Source organism: Phragmites australis, chromosome 9 (genome assembly GCF_958298935.1).
Source record: "Phragmites australis chromosome 9, lpPhrAust1.1, whole genome shotgun sequence".
Lineage (NCBI taxonomy): Eukaryota > Viridiplantae > Streptophyta > Magnoliopsida > Poales > Poaceae > Phragmites > Phragmites australis.
Window position 1 is genome coordinate 30,300,737 of NC_084929.1, and position 21,118 is coordinate 30,321,854.

General features: G+C 43.4%; 1 protein-coding gene and 1 pseudogene across 1 annotated transcript; both read right to left on the reverse strand.

Annotated features, from left to right (window-relative positions):
* Nucleotides 1-539: 539 nt before the first annotated feature.
* On the reverse strand, nucleotides 540-5,769 carry LOC133928136 (probable WRKY transcription factor 70; annotated as a pseudogene).
* A 2,307-nt stretch (nucleotides 5,770-8,076) lies between these two features.
* On the reverse strand, nucleotides 8,077-11,220 carry LOC133928137 (probable WRKY transcription factor 62). The gene is made up of 3 exons (XM_062374399.1): nucleotides 10,880-11,220; nucleotides 10,172-10,261; nucleotides 8,077-8,437 (listed from the first exon to the last, which is right to left on the reverse strand). The coding sequence occupies exons 1-3, from the start codon at nucleotides 11,218-11,220 to the stop codon at nucleotides 8,077-8,079; spliced, it is 792 nt and encodes a 263-aa protein (XP_062230383.1).
* Between the last annotated feature and the right edge of the window lie 9,898 nt (nucleotides 11,221-21,118).

Sequence of the window (21,118 nt, forward strand, 5' to 3'; positions counted from 1 at the left end):
ATACATACATGGCCGCTCATGTAGATGTCGAGACCCGTGGACGCTGCTCAAGCTCTAGCATCCCATGCGCGCATATATATACGTGCACCGCCATTCCCAGTGGTTAGGGCTTGGTGCCAAGGAGGGCAACATGAGGATGGCAAAGAATTAAAGCAAGCGAGAAGGTTGATGGGGACGAAGAATGGGATGAGTAGGGGCAAAACTCCCCATCGAAAACATGTCAGCATGGCATCAAGTCCAAGAAAACTTCTTTTGGAGGACAGTTTACCAATTCCAAATCTTTAAGTGATATTTCTCCAAAATGACATGTTATAGAGTAGCATAAATCCAATTTAACCACATCACTACACGCCGCAATATATTTAAACACTCATCAATTTACACATTTCTTATCATGACGGCCCGGCCACAAAGGTGTACATCCTCTTATGCCTCTCCAATCTCTCATCAGCACACGGAACTCAATACAAAATCCTAGGGTCCATCTACTCTAGATAATGCCACTTTCCAACCATGCACAGTGTACAGAATTATTCATGCTATTGAAGCAAGGCAATCTCGTCAAAGTTGGCGAATTCGTCGACAAAATCAAACGAGCTCTCACCGAAATAATCCCAGTCAAAACAGCCGAGCAAGTACTCCAGCTCCGGGGATGCACAAGAGACGTCGGCCGACGAGCTCTGCTAGTCGGCTCCGCTCCGGGCATCATCCTCGGGAGAGGAGAGCCAAAGGGAGCCGCTGCTCGCGGAGCTGGAACCGAAGTTGATGACCAACTGCTGCATCTTTTCGTCTTTGCCCACGGCGGCGGCGGAGTCCATGCCGCAGGTGTGCTCGCCGAAGAAGGTGATTACGTAGAGGGAGGGGTCGTCCTCCGTCTGCTGCACCGGCCACGTGGCTCTGCAGCCTGTGTCGTGCTTGTAGGTGCACCTGAAATAAGTCCTGCTCCCATGCGAGATCGAACGATCAGTCCCCTGCTACCTCGGTCACCTCCTGAATTGAAATTTGAGCAGGGTTCTTGCAAACAACGTGCATATTAACCTTGGGTACTTGCTGTTCTGGATGTCCTTATGCCCGTACTTCCTCCACACAAAGCCTTCCTCCGGTGTGCACACTACTTGAGAAAGGTGAGCCTTACCCCTATTCTACTATCGGTTCAGTAATAACTGGCAGTGATAATATATCACCGTCAGTTCATAAGCTTCATATGTATATAAAAGTTGAGCCAGTAAGAACTGACAGTGACAGTAGTTATCACTGTTGGTCAGTAATACGAACAAATAGTGATATTCAAATTTTCACTACCGATTAGTAAAAAGGCGTGCCTTTAATAACTGACAGTGATAATATTTATCATTGCCAGTTCGTAACCAGAACCGATAGTGATAGTCAAATTATCACAACCGATTCTTAAAGAGTTATTCATAAAAAGACATGCCTTTAATAATCGGCAGTGATAATATTTAGCTTAGGCCTGCTCATGGGTAACCCGGCCCGGTAAGCTTGACCCGACCCGGCTCGAAAAAGCCTGACCTAGTTCAGCCCAACCAATGCACAGGCTCGAGCTCGGGCTTAACTTCCTAGCCCACATATTTTTTCGGGCCAGGCTCGGGCTTCAAAAATAGGCCCGAAACCTAGAAAAGCCCGAGAAAACCTGGAAAAGCCTGAGCTCGGCTTGAAAAACCCCACTGTTAGGTCGGGCTCAGACCTAGAAGCCCAGCCCAACGTTGGGCTCAGGCTTCTGGTTTTCCCGTCGGGGTTTTCGAAGTCTGGCCCAGCCCAGCCCGACCTTTGAACAGGTATAATTTAGCTCAACCGATTCGTATTCCAATCCAACAGTGATAATATGTATCACTACCAGTTCAATAATTCAAACCGATGGAGCAATAATTGACGACTATCACTGTCGGTTCAAAAAATACGTGCTAAAAAGATGTGCCTTTAATAACAGGCTATGTCGGAGGGTGAACTCCTGTCGCAGGGATCCTAGGGGACCCCTTTTTAGAGATTCGGCCGGGGGGATGATCCTGAATATGTTCGCTGGGGAAATAAATGGGTATGAATGCAACAGCTAGTGGGGTGGTTTGATCTAATGCGAAAAGGAGTAAATGCGCTGGTGTTTAGACAGGTTCAGGCCGTACGGAGGCGTAATACCCTACTCCTGTATGGATACTATAAATACCTTGAGAATGTCCCTCAGGGATGTTGCTGGTTACAAGGATATTTGTCTATCTTAGAGCCTGAGGCTCCTTGTTCTTGGGTCTGTGTGTTGCCGCCGGCCTTGGGTGCTCTCGATCTTCCCTTCACTACTTGTGAGCAATTGTTTCGTTCTCTTAAGCTTGTCTCTTTTTTTTTACACTTCTCAGCCGTTGTTCCTTTTGTGCCGCCGGCGGCTTTAAATACTCGCCGGCAGCAGCGTGCCCCGAACGGGAGGGGGAGCACGAGTTCCGAGACACCATAAATGGAAAGGGCGTCATCATTTTCTCTGGGCGAAGTGACCGGGGGTGGAAAATGCATCCCACGCCCGGTCATTCGTCACCATAAATGCACTGGCAACGGGCGCCGTGGAGAGGGCCCACCGGGCAGCCGCAGAGCGGCCCGGCGTGCCCTCCCTGTCTTGTTCCCCTACCACAGCAGCGTGGCAAACGGAACACCTCGGCCCTTACGACGTTATCCTGAGACGGGCCGGATGGCACGGGATGGGACCCGTGCAATTAATAACCCCATGCCCTTCTGCCAGGACGTGGCAGGAACTGACGCTGAGCGCGACGGGAGCAGTTGGAGGTGACAGGCCACGCACGCTTCTCTAAATGCGGCCTTGGGCCTTTGACTGGATGACACTTCATCGGTGGGGCCCTCGGGGGCCACTGTCAGGGGGCCCTCTGAGTCATCGGGGAACCGAGTGCTCGGGGTCACTGTTCACCTCCCCGAGCACTCTCTCCCGAGAATGCCCTTTCTTGTCCTTAGGGAACCGAGTGCTCGGGGGTACTGTTCACCTCCCCGAGCATTCTCTCCCGGGCACACTTGTACGGATCCTCGGGGAACCGAGTGCTCGGGGACTGCTGCACGCAGCCCCGAACACTCTCTCCCGGAACTTCCTTCGGTGAGTCCTCGGGGTACTTGGGTGCCCAGGGGGCCACCGCTAGCGGCCCCGGGCACGTTTCTCCCGGTACTTAGCTTTCCTGGTCGTCGGGGGACTGGGGTACCGGGGACCACCGACTGTGGTCCCGAGCACCCTCTCCCGGGACTTGATCTTTTTCACCTTGCGGGGGAGACTCCGCGGGATGGCGCCATGTGGCGGATTGCTGGCCTGGCCTCGGGATTCGGGGACCCCCGGTTCCTGATACACCGACAGGCTATGATAAATATTTAGCTCAATCGGTTCGTATTCCAAACCGACAGTGGTAAATATTATCACTGTCGGTTCATTAATCAAACCAGCAGTGATAATTCTTTTATAAATAGAACATGTCTCCCTCAACCACCCCAATCTCATTTCGCTCTCCCGAAGCCGCTCCCGAGGGGTAGTGGCGGTTGAAGTGGAGTGATGGTCACTGTCTCCACTGTGGCCGCCTCTACCCCTTGTGCCTGGCTTCAACGCGTCTCCTCATCTCCTCTCCCCGTAGTCTCCTCATCTCCTCTAATCGTCCTTCAAGCTGCCATAGCCAGTTCGCGTTTGCCGAGCCCGACGAGCTCACTGTCTCCTGAGCCAACGTGGGGTTGCACGCCTTCCCCCATCTCCTCTCCCCATCTCCTCGTCTACTTTCCCCGTCTCCACTGCGCGTGAATGTTGTGTGAAGATGATTGTGGTAATAGATAGATCTAAAGGAATGACAAAAAGCACATTTGCTTCGAGCTAAGTTTGACTGTTAAAGATTGTGCTTTTGCCATTCCTTTAGATCTACATATTGTCACTCAGATAGCGCAAGATGTATTACGGATGGCGCATGGCTGCTGTATCAGGAACCTTTTGACGTGAAACGTTAGAAGAGCTTCTGGTACAATAACTTCGCAACATCCATTCTTATTTGTAGATTTATGTATGGGGATTTCGAACATTTCAGTATGGGGATTTCTGTCTTAAGTAAGACAGATCCCTGTGCAATAGAATATTTTTGCACATGTGGAATGATTATCACTGTAGGTTCAAGCTATGAACGGGCAATGATAGTTGGGTTATCACTGTCGGTTCATTTTATGAACCGACAGTAATAGTTGGGTTATCACTATCGGTTCATATTACTATCACTGTCGGTTCATAAGCCGACAGTGATATCAATTTTGAACCGACAGTGATTGATCTTTTCTGTAGTAGTGGCACCTCTCCTCGACTCTGGTGGGCACCTCTGCACCCATCGCGCGTGCCCTGGCATAGAAATCATTGAATCGTTGAGCCAACAAAACTAGCATCCAAGAAAGTTAGGGTTTGTTTGTTTGTGCTTCTACTTTTGGGTTTTTCTGAAAAGCTGTGCTTTTGACTTATCTTAAAAGCTGCTTTTGAAAATAGGTTGTTGGCTTCTACAACAAATTTTTGGTTTCTCAGCACACAGCTTCTCAGAAAAATGTCTCTCAGCGAGCTTCTCAGCTTTAGTTCATTTTCCTTAGAAGCAGGCTTCTAGCTTCTCCAGAAGCCACTTCTCCAGAACCCCGTTTGTTCTGGCTTCTGGCAGCAGTAGAAGCAGAACCAGAAGTAGAAAACAAACAGGACCTTAATCAGGTAGTCACAGTGTGTACCTTTGTTTTAGCCTCGTCTGAGTGGCTGCGCTGGGCAGGGAGCTGCGCTTGCTGCTCGTGCAGCCATGACGTGGGGCTAGGGACGAGCTGTGAGGCACGCTCCGGTGGCTGGTCGCCGCCTTCGTCCTATCCCTTCCCCCTTCTCTCTCTCTTAGATCTAGAGGATGGGAGGTACGAGCAGCGCGGAGGGCAGAAGCGCAGCCCAGGCAGCAAGTGGCGGTGAGAGCGCCGCCATCCCTCTATCTCTCTTTGCGGATTTTAAGGTAAAGTTTTTGGCGATTTTTTAAATAAAATTTGAGATTAGTGTTTATTTCTGTCGCTGTTCACATCAAGTTTACTGGAACTTGAATGTCTGAACGAACGGGGATGTTCTAACTTCATTTGTTTTTGTTCTTTTTTCCCGGCCCTATCATCAACAAGCTAGGCTCGTCTGAAAGGAACTTCACAAACCCTCTCGTACTAGTAGTACTGTTTCTACAATCTTCTTCTATATAGAGATACATCAAATAGTAAAGCTTGTTACCGCAGAAAAAAAGAGAGAGGTAAAGCGAATTGTGAATGGTCCAGGGTTGGATGGAATTCCAATATGTCCACAGAGAAACCACATGTCACACCTGTGTTCTCTCAGATTAAAAAAAAACTCAGAAAATAAAATTCCTCTCACCCTCCTTCTCTCTCCCCCTGACCCGACGCCGCTCCTGCTCTGCGCTATGCCGCGCTCCGCCGTCCCATCGCCGTGCGTCGCAGGCGGACCTCGCGCCCCGCGCCGCTTCCTCGCACCTCGCCTCGCCTCGCGCCCCACGCCTCGCCTGGCCTCGTGCCCTGCGTTGCCGCTGTCGCCCCTCCTATAAATATGAACAGTACTACATCACTTCTTCCCCGTCTGCACTGTACCACTCCGACTCCTTCACCGCCGCCACCACTGCTCCGAAGCCGCCGCCGGTGAGCTCCACCGCCTCCCCCGCTCTCTCTCCCTTTCCCCCCAGAGGAGCATACCTTAGCCTTCTTCGTCGTCGCCAGCCGCCGCCTCTTCGCCATCGCCGGCTGACGCCCTCGCCCCCCCCCACCCACCGGCCAGATCCGCCCCCGCCCGGGTCAGATCCGGCCACCGCCGCCTCGTTCTGCCGGTCAGCGGAGCTCGCCGCTGCCGTGCCATGCCGCCGCCCTGTCGCCTCTCTCCCTCTCCCTATCAACTATCGAGCCAGCTCCCCTCTCCCTCCCTTGTTTTCTCTCCCTCGCTCGCTGATAGGTGGGCCCGGCCGAGCCACTGAGCCGAGCCGACCCCGACGTGAGCCGATTCCAAAACCGGAATATTCCCTTTTTTTCCTTTTTTTTTTATTTTCTCTCCCGGCAGAACTTGTGAAGCTCGTTTCTCCTCCGTCCTAACTCCGTTTTCGACAATTCTTCCACCAATATTTATCTAAATTCGAGATCTACCCAATCATGTCAATTCCATAATTTTTGTAATTTATTTAGTTTTAATATAATCATTTGATTGATTGTTTATGTGTGCACTTTTGTCGTCAGTTGCGTTTGTTAGAGGAACGCGCGTTTGAGGAAGACCCAGAGGATCCGGAGTTTGAAGAAGGAGCTGATGAGAACTTCAACGAAGGCAAGTCCTACACCGTTGAGCCATTGTTTCAAATTATAGAGATATACAAGCTTAAGTTAATAATTGTAGTACTTTTAAAATATGCTAATGTAGTTATGATCTAGCTTGTTTATGCCATGTCTTGACATTGTTATCTTTATTCCGTTGAAACCCTAGAAGGTTCCAAACATCAACTGTAATGATTGTTTGGATGAATGCTTGTTTACTAGCATGGTTAGGATGACTTTGATCAAATGAAGGAACCATGATACTTAGATATGTTAATCATGCCTTTTCAAAAAAATGTGAAGTGTTGTGTGCTTGGTGTGTGTGTTTGAGATTTGTGTTCTTGGGAAACTCTAGTGTATTGTTGACGGAGGTGAGTAAGGTACCCCACAAAGGTGGGAACTACCTTGGAGCAAGGTTTGCCTTTGTGGTGTTCTTGCTGGAAGATGTTTGCCTCGGTCGTATAAGGACTGGTTCGCTGTGACATCCTACCTAGTATCCAATCGTACAACCATATGACCTGAATGGGCAGGACTTGACCCAACCCTTTCAACTTAGTTCGATACCCACTCGGAGGCTGGTAGTGGCAGCGGGGATCAGGAGAAGACTTGGGCAGTACATAACCCAAGGTCCGGCTGGTGATATTGTTAAGGCTATGTCAGAGCCTTGTGATCGCTAAGTGGTCCTTCCCGTAGATCTTCTAAGGCCCCTGGTATCTTAGTGCCCCGTGGGTGGATATTGTGGCTATGTTGTGAGGATGTTGCATCTCGTTATGATAGTTCCACTAGTTGCTAAGATTGGAGTATGTGCATATCTTGTGGGTAAAGTGTGCAACCTCTGCAGAGTGTTAAACCTATCCGGATAGCCGTGTCCTCGGTCAAGGACATGCTATGGTTCGGTCATAATGATTAGCTTTCTGGCGTGAGTACCTCCTTGGCGTGTGAGTGGGCAGTGTGTCCGTGTTCTCAAAAAGTGTTGGCTATGTGCCTAGAGTATCTCGGACTGTGTGTCCACCGGCAAAAGAAGTGTGAAACTGGCGGGATGGAAGTATCTCTCCCAGGGCCAACAACCCCATAAACTTAACTTATGTGTTACCCTAAAAAGCTTTTAAGATAGTTTTTGCAAATTGAACCTTGCATCAAAAACTAGCTTTCTGCAAAACCTAATGAATCTACAGCCTTATCCTTAATTTACCTCTATGCATCTAATTTCCCCCCTTGAGGTAGGACTTGCAGAGTACCTTATGTACTCACTCTTGCTATATGTGGATTCAGATGATCCAGAGGCCGACTTCGTTGAAGGTGAAGATGAAGAATAGGAAAGTTTGGTTTCGTCTGCACTCAAATTGCCTATAGGGCTTGGGTCGCTTTTACGTTGTCTCCGTTGTGCTGTGAGACTTTATTTAATTATGCCTACGGACCTTTATTGTAATGAACTCTGTGTTATTCCTTAATATCGTACTTTAATCGATGTATGCCTGTGATGTCTACTTCTGCTGGAAATATGTGCATACTAGCTACTGATCCAGGGACTGGTATAAGTTGCACAAGGTGACCTGAAGGAGGGGCCCGACACCACACATCTAGTAATGTGCCACAACTGGGGAGAGCAATGACATAAATTTTTGCATAGTTGATACTAATATATAACAAGCTAACTCCATAAGAGTCATTAAATTATTAGGGTTTGCCTTGGCTAGATGCTCGGGTGTGCCAAATAAATCTATATATCTCAGCTAATTTGACAAACTACCACTCGAATCCCGGGGGAAAACCGACCTGATCTCCGTTCGGAGACAGCGATTGCAGTGAAGGAGACGACTCATGGTATGCAAAGGTAGCAGGCATCGTCATAGACGTGCTAGCTTCCTCATCTTTCTTCAATCCCCGGGCACCAGCCATAAGTGGAGGAGAAAGTGACGCCTTGCTGAAGTCTAGCACCTGCGCCGCACCGCTGCTTGAGCTGGGCTCATTGGGGAACAAAGTGCCGCACGTATGCTTGTTGATGAGGGCGACCATGAACATGGGAGGGCTGCTATTGTTTTGCTGCTGCACGTATTTCTTTGCTGGGCACTTGCAGTCATTGCTGTAACCACATTTGTAGTATAGCCTGCAAATTAATAACCCAACTTATTATTATTATTATTATTGAGAAGAGTATAACCCAACTTATGAACATGCATCTAAAACCAACAATATTTTTTCCTATTGATAAAAGTCTGGAATGAAATCAAACTAGCGAGCTGCAGTAATTTATTGGCAGGCGGATTTGGTGATTTCATGTACGTGTGGAAGTTATGAAAACTGTGCCGAAGGAGAGTGAGTGCTTGTCTTATGTACCTGGAGAGATAAAAAAAATCTCGTTTGCCTTGTTGCGGTTTACACAATATCTACTACTTCAACGAGCAAATTAAAAGTAAAAAATAAATAATGCTGAACTTTGGTCAAATCTTCATATTTTCATGCACTCAAATTATCACAACTACTTTTGACAAGGGCTTTTTGATGGGATTTCAATATATTAGCAGTAGTTTTCCTATACACCGGTGAATCCTATGCGATCTACATCAAATAAACAGCCGGCAAATGCTATATGTAAATGTCTATCTATTTCAAAAAGAAACAGAATGTAGACCGTGCTCTCTTCTAACTTTTTGATGAGATGAAGATAGTTACAATAATCTATCGGGAAAACCTAAACATGCATGATCAACTTAATAAGTTCATGTTTATATAACCATTGCTTAAAAAAACCTAAGTACAATCAGTTCAAATACGATGATCACAGTTGGTTTTAAAAAACCGAATGTGATCAGGGTTATCACAGTTGGCTTTTTGCTCCACGACCTTCTAAGATCGTCGCAGATGGTTTTTAACCATATACCCAGAACTGATTGAGTTATCTTCATTATTGTTGTAGGTAGGTTTCATAAGAACTGATTGCAATAATACTTAGATTATCACGATCGGGTGGTGGCTAAACCGGTTGTGATAATCTAGCATAATATACTCACCCAATCAGCTATTGCTCAAACCAAGCAGAGTTGTCGAACATGAGCTGCTCGGTCTGAACAGGAGCTGATCAGGGGCGGTGATCATTTTCCAAGATATGAGGGGAACATGGCCTCCCTGTAGTAGTGAACAAAGGGAAAATTGCTTTTATGCTCCATACACAATATATAGTAAGGAAATTCTGTCTAGTATCTATAGCCCGTCCAAGTGTCGAAGCTCTCTTGTAAGCTACAACCCACAATAAACAAAAACAAGAATATGGTCCTATTTGGTGGATCTTAATTTAGCTTCACCCTCAAGCCGGTGAACGGAAACTTAAGCACCAACTACTCCACATGATGTATTCTTTGTTGTTCTTGAGGAAGCAGAGGCTCCCCTAAATAGGTAGTTTTGGATCTGATTTTTAATGAAGAAAAAGATACTTAATAACTAGCTAGAAGCCAAAAGCCAGTTGCAAAGATGCTTCTCAGAAAAGTTGCTCTTGTAGAAACAAAGACTCCCCATAACCACAACAAGGACTAAGCATAACGCAGCTTCTTGAGGAAGCTAATCCAGCCCGAAATGGGTCTAGCACTAAAAATCATAATATCAAAGCAAATGAGACGAGTGACAACCCATATTATTTTAGTAACCCAAACGGTGTGTTTTATAAGTTGAGTAGTACTATTGAGTATTTATATATTCTCTAAAGGCGTTCCTTTAAACAAAAAAGGATTCTTGCTTCATTCTATTGATTGACATGAGGAAATAGATGAACTTCATGAGCTAATGCCAATCTAGATAAAATGATTTAGAGTTAGAGGAGGGATGAAACTCCATCAAAGATACGTACCTTGGATATTCAGCATCGAGGATCTTCTTCTCGCCATATTTCCTCCAGTGGAACCGATCGTTTTCTGGTGCCTCAGTCAGTATCTCCTTGCTGAATATATATATAACGATATGCAGGAGAAACAGAATGTAATTTTACAGCATCACCTTATATAAACTTTCCAGGTAATAACCATGAAATATAGATCCTAATACGCGCCTACGCGAGAAGCAACCACACATCTACACCATATGCCACACCAGATGAACTGGGATAAAACGAGATCTATTCATAAACACCTGATCTTCTCTTCCCCTTTCTTTTGGAAGGTAGATCTGGAAATCTCTAGCTACTCATAAACTAATGTTCCATTTTCTTTACTCTCAAAAGCGAGAGGTAACTAATGGAGCAAGAAAGCAAATGCAGTAGTAATAATGACATGAGTTATTTAGTTCCTGAAACCCAAAATGAGACTATAGATCTGCTAATTTTTTTTGAACGGCGCTTTCCCAACTGCACGGTCTTCAAGGAGACAGGGGTGTGGAACGGGGATCGAACCCCACCAGCTCAACTCACCTTTGAGTGTTTTGCCACTGGCTATAAGCCCATCCGCTATAGACCGCGCAGATCCTTCTCTTATGCAGATCCCCAAGCTATATGCATGTTTAAGTTTCAACACTTACTGCAGCATGAATTACGCAATAAAATTCACTGCTTCATAGGACTCACATTGGGTGCTCCTCTCCATGCCTGCCTCGCCGGTGCCTTGCCTTCCTGGTACGGGCGACGGCACCATTTCTTGTCCTAGAGGCGCCATCAGAGTAGGCTGCTGGCGAAGCCATGGCCACAGAGGAGGAGCAGTGCTCGCTTTCGGACTGGAGGATGCAGAGCGACGACTCTATGGCCATGGATATCTCGCTGACGTTGGCCACCGCGACGTCGCGGTGGTCATGCTCCGGGATGAGCTCCACCTGCTGCCTGAGCAGCGCCGCCAGTTGGGTGCCCCTCCTGAGCTCCTGGATCGCCACGTCCATACGGTCGGAGGGAGACGGCGACGGCGAAGGCGACATAGTCTCGGACATAAGCCGCGTTGACATGGATAGATCCAGGGGGGGGGGGGGGAGGGATGTTACTCTTCAGATGGTGGAGTTGCAAATGTGAATGGCGGGCTTGGACTGGGTTTTGAACTTTGGATAGTTTGGATGTTGCTTTTCATATGGTGTAGAAGAAGGGCTGAAGTGCTCAACAATTGACCAAGGAGACAATATTATGATTAATAAGCATAGGTGCTGGATTAATTAATTTGATGCAGACAACTAATTAAATTACCCGTAGTCTCATACGTAGTAAAAATTAAGCTGTGTTGATTAAAGAATGTATATTGCGTGTTTAGGTGCAAAAGAGAAGTACTCTTTATATATTAAATATTATTTCACAAGTGTTAGGTGAATAATGCCCCTGGTGCCAGAATATACAGTAGACCATATTTTGGACAGGAACTCAATGGGAGAAAAACTGGGGTTTAACATAGTGGTTATCTGGCTTATCACTGCTGATTGTTAATGATACATTATCATAGCTGATTCTATTCACAAATCTATAGTGATAATAATTGATAAGATAACCGGTAGTGATACGGTTTTAGTTATGAACCGATAATTATCTATTTTAATATTTTTTATTAGCATTATATTTTGTACTAAAGCTTATTAACAATATATTATTTACATTATATTGATACAAATGAAAAATGCATATTCAAGTGTAATTGAGGCACGTCCTTAATTGAAAAAAATAAAATCATATCTTTAATTAATACAAATTAAAATATATCCTTAATAAATACAAATTAGCATGTCCTTAATATGAATTAAAGCGAATCTTATAATCGAACTACCAAATCTCCTCTATGAATCCATAGGTGTCTTTCTTACCCATGTTGTCATAGACATTTATACAGACACCGTTGTTTTGACTGATGCTCTCGCTATCCTGGGTGGCTCTCGTATAAATTGTATACCCATTTATGTTGTATCCTTATAACATCAGTATTGTGGTTAACGATTCTTTTGCCAACCAGTTCAACTGAATACAATCTGTATGCATGCCCATCATAAATGTAACCAAACACCGAACTGGTCCGTGTTCTCTCTCGTGATCCATCTCGTGATCTAAACCTTTGACTTTATTGGGTTTTTGGTGCATAGCATATTCTTGTGGATGTTGATATACGAGCCCACTACAATTAATTGTTGCAAAACTATAAAATGTACTCCTGTTGTCTTATCACTGCTGATTGTTAAAACAATCGGCAGTGATACATTATCATAGCCGGATCTATTCACAAATCTGGTGATAATGATGGATAACACAATCGGCAGTGATACGGAATTAGTTGTGAACCGGCAGTTATCTATTTTAATATATTTTTTATTAGCATTCTATTTTGTACTAAAGCTTATTAACAATACATTATTTACATTATATTGATACAAATGAAAAATGCATATTCAAGTGTAATTGAGGCACGTCGTTAATTTAAAAAAATAAAATCATATCTTTAATTAATACAAATTAAAATATATCCTTAATCAATACTACAAATTAGCATGTCCTTAATATGAATTAAAGCGAATCATATAATCGAGCTGTCAAATCTCCTCTATGAATCCATATGTGTCCTTCTTACCTATGTTGTCATAGACATCTATACAGACACCATTGTTTTGGCTGATGCTCTCACTATCTTGGGTGGCTCTTGTATAAATTGTAAACCCATTTATGTTGTATCATTATAATGTCAGCATTGTGGTTGACGGTTCCTTTGCCAACCAATTCAACTGAATACAATCTGTATGCATGCCCATCATAAATGTAACCAAACAACAAATTGGTCCCTGTTCTCTCTCGTGATTCAAACCTTTGACTTTCTTGGGTTTTTGATGCGTAGCATATTCTTGTGGATGTTGATATACGAGCTCACTACAATTAATTGTTGCAAAACTATAAAATGTACTCGCGTGAATGAAACATGATTGTTAGTAAGGATTGCTTTCATTCCTCTTGTCCCTTTCCCTTGAGCCTCCCCTCATGATGAGATACATGCACATCAATCGGGTTGAGATTCATGTAATCGACATAGAACTCAACCACCTTGAGAATTGAGACCGGTTACGAACATATTTTTTGAGAACCCCATAAATCCCTTGAAAGAGTACATCAGATACAGAATCACGAGACTAAAAATATGTATATTTTTACAATATAAATAATGAGATGAACCATGATAATTTTTTTTAAGGAAAACACATATAAAACCGACATAGAGTATGAACCACAATAATAATATAAACACTCGCAGATTGAGTCGGAGTAAACAGGTGGTTGGTTCCCCATGGTGTGTGGGCTTCACGTGGTTTTGCAGCGATCGAGGGAAGATCAGTTGTTGAATAATTGCAGCAACGCAACAAGTGTGACGTCCGGGCATGGATACGTAATCAAGCTCCCGCGAATTTTACTAAGACTTTGCTCTCTCGTCAGAACGTGCCACTAATCAAGGCTGGTTGAGTGGTTAATCACATCGGGCAAGGACGCAAGCTAACATTAATTGGACACAGCTTAATTAATGGAATGATCACGATATAATTTGGCCCTGCACTTTACCCTTTTATTTGGAAGACCGAAACAAGCAGCGCATCACGGTTTGTGATGGCATCATTCACCAATGACCACGAACCCGGCACGCTACCCACGTTGTACTGCGTGCGTCACCGTGGGTAGCGTCAGCAGCATGGCGTAGGCACCAATCGTTCATTTCTTTTTAATTTGTGGAAGCCCAATCTCTGGGTCATGCAGGCGGCCGGCCAGTTTGTCGTGTCTTGGAATCGGGACAAACTAATACGTGAGAGATGATTAGTTGCTGTTGAGCATAAGTTCATACCTCTGCTATTTCGTAATATTTATTCACATCTATCATTATACATAAATTAAAAAATATTAAAATTAAGTGAAAAAGTACAATAAAATGATCATGCTACCTCTAATCAATAAATGATAAAAATAAGTAACTCACCGACGTTGAAATAAATATATGAATGTATTTAAAGGCATAGTAAAAAATGAATCATAAATTATTCTTATTATCCTAATAAATAAATAATTTAAAACGGATACCTTAAGCTATAGATAGAAGTAGTTTTTGATGCCGTACGTGGTTGTAGTATTTATTCTGGTCAGCTGTCCAGGACTCCACGTCACGTTCTGAGCAGGTGAGGCCGTGACGATTGATTTGTGCTTCATCATATCTGCTGTATTTTGCAAAAAACGATGCTGATTGGATCAAGGACGTGCCACCATCACATGACATGCATGGTTTCACACAGCCCGGGACTGCAAATGACGATTTTGCCTGCATAATTTGCTTTGTTTTCCTTTCTCTCTAAATTGATTGAAAAGTCCTATATTAGAACAAAGTAATTACGTCTGCTAGAATAATAAAAAAGTTACTTGTTTCTGGATCGTGAACAACGGAACAAGGAATACAGTAAACACACATGCGTCAGTGGAAAAGGAGAAACAAATATGCTGAGCTTTCCTGTTGGGTTACATTTAACGCACTTACCTGATTACTCATTCGTAGAACAAATACGTTTTTTTTTTTGGAACCAACACTTTAGTTTCAGTTCCAGCGAAACAGTGTTTCTAGTTTAGTATGATCGAGAAAGATGACTACAGAGGTGAATAGGAACCTCATTAATTTCTTGGATGGTCTATTTCAATCTTTTCACCTAACACACTTCAAATCAATACGCAGAAGCAACAAAACTGAGAGAAATAAAACACAACAAAAATCTCTGAAGAAAGCATGACTCTTATGGATGAATATGAACTCTAAGTTCCATAAAAATCAATTTCAAGAGTCATAGCTACAAAAGCTTGCAATTTGATTCACTTAGATTCGAAAAAATAGGCACGGGTGAAGAGAGTCTCCAAGTTGATGATCCAGAGGTAATGGATAATTTAAGACCAACTCATAGATGATAATTATTCCTCTAGCAACAAGAAGAACAACTCCAATGCGATAGAAAAATTCAGCTCTTCAACAAAAATGAAAATCACACAAAAAACCGAAAGACTTGCAAGCTTCCAAGGGAAGCTAATAGAGGGAAACTAGAAAGAGATGAACACAAGCACAAGAGGAAACATAAACTTCATTTCTTGTAGAGAAATGCCATATTTTCGACGGATTACAGAGTGTTTTTGTATAAAAAAGTTCTCACCTAACACAAAGACTAAGCTCTCATCTTCCTCTCCTCTATAATCCTAGCACACAATCTCAAATGGCTGGCTCAAGAGGGCTCAACCAGCCCTCCCCTTTATTTATAATCTAGTTTCCTTGACATCTAAGTTTCCTAGATTATTCTCACAATATCCCTCTCTTCCAATACACTCCTACCTACCACTGAGGATATTTTCGTCCATCTTTTTCCTCGTCCATCGAACGACTGTGGCGCATTCATGACTTAGCTTCGTCTCGACGTAAGCTTCGTGATGATACCACATGCACTTCACACTTTCCCACGGTTTTGAGGCCAAAAAGCGAAACCACCTCGCACGCTTCTCAAAGCATGACTCACCGCCACTTGCTTACACATTAAGCAAGCCACCCGATGTCAACGCCTGTACTTTATCTTGCAATCTCGATCGTTGGCAAGTCTCTCCCGCTCTTGATCCTTCAGGCCACCTTGTTACTTGCATCAGCATCCCTTTCGCTTGACTTTGTCAACACGCCGTCTTCATCCACCATCTCATGCCTTGCTTGCCCTCCACATGTACAACTACGATCACCCTTGACTCCGCCCGGCCTCCTTAATCGTCTGGCACTAAGCACCCCGCTTAGCCCCTATCATTCCTCCATCGACCGTCAAGTTACATCCATCATCTACACATGACAAGACAAGCATACACGTTTCTCCAATTCCATCTCTAATTAGTCATAATAAAAAAATCCTATAGAAATGCTCATCTCAGAAAAATCGTGAACATCGGATGATCCGGTGTACACTCCTTCTGAGCACCAGACCATCCGGTGTGTGTAATCCCATCTTCCATTGTATGAATGCAAAAACTCTGGAAAACACTTTGGTGAAGCCTCCGGTGTACACAAACGCCCATCACCAGACCATCCGGTGTGTGCAATCACACCAGATAACTATTTTGCACCATCTCCTGGAAAATGCTCCAGTGAAGCATCCGGTGTGCACACTGTCAGGCACCAGACCATCTGGTGTGTACAAAGCCATTTGTCTGAATAATTGCTCCACTTGGAAAATAGTCCGGTGCTCTCATCTACTCATCACCGGACCATCTGGTATTCAACTTTAATCTGGCACCAAGAAACACATCTCCTGAAAAATGGTCCGGTGTACTCCTCACTTGAACACTGGACCATCTGATGTACACTTCTATTTTTGCCTTTGACTTGAAATACTATAGCGTGAAAACCTTCTGAACACTGGACCATCCGGTGTGTTCACTTCAGTAAATACCGGACCATCTGGTGAGTGCTATTTTTCCTAACTCAGAGACAAAATCGTCAATTCCATTTTTCTCTCCAACTTTGGTTAGTCACAATCAAAATCTTGCATAAACAAGCTCATGCAAACCAAACTCAACTAAATTTAGAAATTGTCAATGACTCATCACTTATAAACCAAGGTACATATTCACTTAGTTTCTCAATCTCCTCCTTGATGAGTCCATTGATAACACACATGAAAAACAAGGAATGAGTTAAAGCACATAAACCAATTGATATATCTAAGTGATAGAAAACCAAAGAAAAGTAAGAACATGATCATTGAGCATAAGATGGAATGCAAAAGCCCGAAGCCAAAGCCAAACCAAAATCAGAACATTCTTCTCTCCCCCTTGGTGACAATGAATAACTTTCATTTATGCAAGATTCTTCTTTGTAGTTTAGTGCATAATTTCTCCCCTTTGGCAATGAAAACATCAAAGACGAACACCATGCAATGCATGAACATGCAATCCTAATGAGCTTCCACAAGTATACTACAAAATATTTGCAACTGTTAGAAACATCAAAGGGCTATAGAAAGTAGAAGATGGAGCTCATAATCGCACAAAGGCTCAAAAAGAGGCAGTGACACAAGAGCATGAAGCTACACAAGCTAAACCTGAAGAATTGATAGCGCATTTAAGTTCGCATAGCTGAATCATGGTAAGGACCACCACATAAGTATTCGCTCGTGCTGAGGCAATACAAGCATTAAGAACTAGCAAACTTCAATCTCGAACTAGGCAAACAATCATTCATGATAGTAAGCTTTGCAAACGCTCACATATGAAATCAAGACTTAGTTAGATCAAGTGATTAAAAGAAAAATTGAACATTTAGGTACAATTCTTTGTAATTCATTTTATCCTCAAGTTATCTCTTATCCAAGCGAAGTGTCGCATGATTGGGTACGACAAATACCTCGAGGCATTAAGACAACTGTATTGGATCACATTTTAGCACAAGAAACTTGATTGCTCAAGATTATTCAAATTTCACAAATTATCAAGTTTTCACGAGATTAAGTCAAGTAGTGTCTTTACGACACAAGGAACACAAGTTCCCCCAAGGTTCTATCATGAGCTAAACATTTGACAAAGATAGAAAATATAGTGCAATGTTTCCTAATTCATTGTCTTGAACCAAGAAGCATAGACAAGATATTCATCAAACTAGCCTTAACACAGGTATTGACTAAGCCAAAGCTATATGAATATGGTGATCCAGAATGTAGCATTTTATAGTTTATATGATTCATAAAATTACCAAATATCATCTTTAGGAAAGCTAGCTTGCTTGAAATGTTTTATGTCATATAGCATCGAGAGGAGCTTAGGTTTAAAAGATTGCTCTGTACAACTACTCAATTTAGTCCAAATTTAAGACTAGCAACTGAAAATGCTAAAGACATACAAGCCAAACCTCAACTACTATGATTATCTTACAGAATGCTATGCAATGCAAATGCAACAAAAATAAGATAGAGTATGTATAATGGCAACTCCCTCTCACACAATGCCATAAGGATGACACACTCTAAGCTCTCCCCTTAGAAAGGCAAACCTGGTTGCATCTAGAGGTTTGGTAAAGATGTCGATAAGCTGGTGTTGGGTATCTATGTATCGCAAGTCAATATCTCCCTTCTCAATATGGTCTCGCAAGAAGTGAAATCTCACATCTATGTGTTTGGTTCTTGAGTGCTAGACTGAGTTATTATCTAAGCTTATAACACTGGTGTTATCACACAAAAGGGGCGCACTCTTGAAGTCTAACCAAAATCTCACAAAGTAGCAACCATCCATAAAATCTGAGAACAACAGTTAGCGGCAGCAACATATTCAACTTCAGTAGTTGACTGGGAAACACTAGACTGTTTGCGAGAAGACCAACAAACAAGAGAGGTACCCTGAAAATGACAAGTACATGATGTACTACTCCTATCAATCCTACAACTAGCAAAGTTAGCATCCGAAAAACCTCGAAGAGAAAGCGAAGAAGATGCAAAATACCAAAGACCATACTCAAGGGTGTGTTTCACATATCTCAATATGCGCTTCAGCTCTTGGCGATGAGATGTCCTTGATGATGCTTGGAAGCGAGCACACAGGAAAATGACGAAGTGGATGTCAGGCTTTGTCTCCGTCAGGTACAGGAGGGAGCCAATCATGCTCCTGTACTCCCGCCGGTCTACTGTCTCACCATCTTCATATGGATCAAGTGCGATCGAGGTAGCCATCGGCGTCGCCAAGGGCTTCGCATCACTCATACCGAACTTCTTCAGCAGATCCTTGGTGTACTTCATCTGATGGACGAATGTACCTTGCTTGCATTGCTTGATTTGAAGCCCAAGAAAGAAGTTGAGCTCGCCCATCATCGATATCTCAAATTTGCTGCTCATAGTTTCTGCAAACTTGGCCACAAGAGTGGAAGATGAGCCGTAAAAAATGATATCATCCACATAAATCTAAACAAGTAAGAAATCATTATCATGCTTTAAGGTGAACAAGGTTTTATCTACAAACCTCATCACATACCCATGCTCTAGTAAGAAAAACTTCAGCCTATCATACCAAGCCCTAGGTGGCTGCTTAAGCCTATAGAAAGCCTTCTAAAGCTTGTATACTTTATGTGGGTATTTGGGGTGCTCAAAACCGACATAGACCTCTTCCTGTATAAACCCATTTAGGAAGACACTTTTGACATCCATTTGATAAACTTGAAACTCTTGGATGCCAAAAATGTAAGGAGGATCCTAATAGCTTCTAATCTAGCTACTAGTGCAAAGGTCTCTCCAAAATCTATCCCCTCTATCTGAGTGAAATCCTGGGCCACAAGACGTGCTTTGTTTCTTACTACAGATCCATTCCTCTGCTTGTTTTTGAAAACTCCTTTTGTGTCTATGGTTTGAATATTTGGAGGTGGATCTACAAGAGCCCAAACTTGGTTTCTCTCAAGGTTCTCAAGTTCTTCATGCATGGCATTGACGCAATTTGAATCAGAAAGAGTGTGTCCAACATCATGGGGCTCAAAAGAAGCAACAAATGTAGAATTAGTGAAATGAGCATGTTGAGCAGACTTGGACCTCGTTACCTTTTCATTGAGATCACCGATCATCATCTATAGAGGGTGTCTCCGCTGAATGTATTTAGGGGCCTCACTCTATGGGTATATCTCCCCCTCAAACACTGTTGGTGCAGACTCGAAAGTTACTGAAGTGGAAGTAGAGGCTGCAGGACCCTCTGCCAGTGTCGAAGAAGCAAGAGCCAGCTCAAGAGTAGGTGCGATAGCAGGAAGTAGTGGATCATCCTCATCATCACCGAGAGCTAGAAGGTCACCATCTACAAAGATGCTATCACTCATCTCTTGATCACCTGCACACTCAAGAACAGAAATGACACAAAGGGTTGATTCATCGAAGGTCACAACACAGGACTCCATGATGGTATTAGTGTTAAGATTATAAACCCTGCAAGTATGACCATGCAGAGAATATCTCAAGAAAATCCCATCAGAAGAACATAACTCAAACTTATCAAGATTACCACACTTTAGGATGAAGTAATGACATCCAAAGACTCTCAGATGTGCAACTCATAAGAAGTCAAATTCAAGATCGAGTGCTAGAAAATCTAATTTGAGATATAACAAGTTGTGCTAATAGCCTCTGCCCAAAACTTCCTAGGAGTCCTATGCTCATGAAGCATCATCCTAACCATCTCAACCAAAGTTCTGTTCTTTCTTTCAACAACGCCATTTTACTGAGGAACACGTAGGGCAGAAAATTGATGCTCAATGCTATGTTCAAGACAGAAAGAATCAAAGAGATAGTTGTTGAACTCTATGCCATTATCACTGCGAATTGCTTTCAATGCACCAGGGAGTTCCTTGAACAATCTCAAAGCTAAGCTCCAAAAATGTGAAAACACCTCATCCTTGCTCACAAGAAAGAACACCTAAGAATAGCGAGAGAAATCATCAACAATGACAAGTATATACCACTTTCCACCCACCGAACGAATTCAGGAAGGACCAACAGTGTCCATATGGAGAAGTTCTCCCAATCGTTCAATCATCACCAGATTAACTGGTGGGTGAGAGGCGGTAACCATCTTGCCATGCCGACAAGGAGCACAAACAAGATTCTTCTCAAACTTGAGCTTGGACAATCCTCGAATCAAGCCAAGAGCACTCAAACGCGAGAGCAAATCAAAACTTATGTGCCCTAGCCTCCTATACCACATCCAAAGCTTAAATGAAGGTTGTGCAATTAAACACCGAGAAGAACCATAAAACTCAGAAAAATCGCCTCCAAAAACTCTCCGAACTCAAGAAATCTGACAAACCAAAGTGCTCGAGGAATCAAGAACTCAAGAAGCATTGCGCTTGAA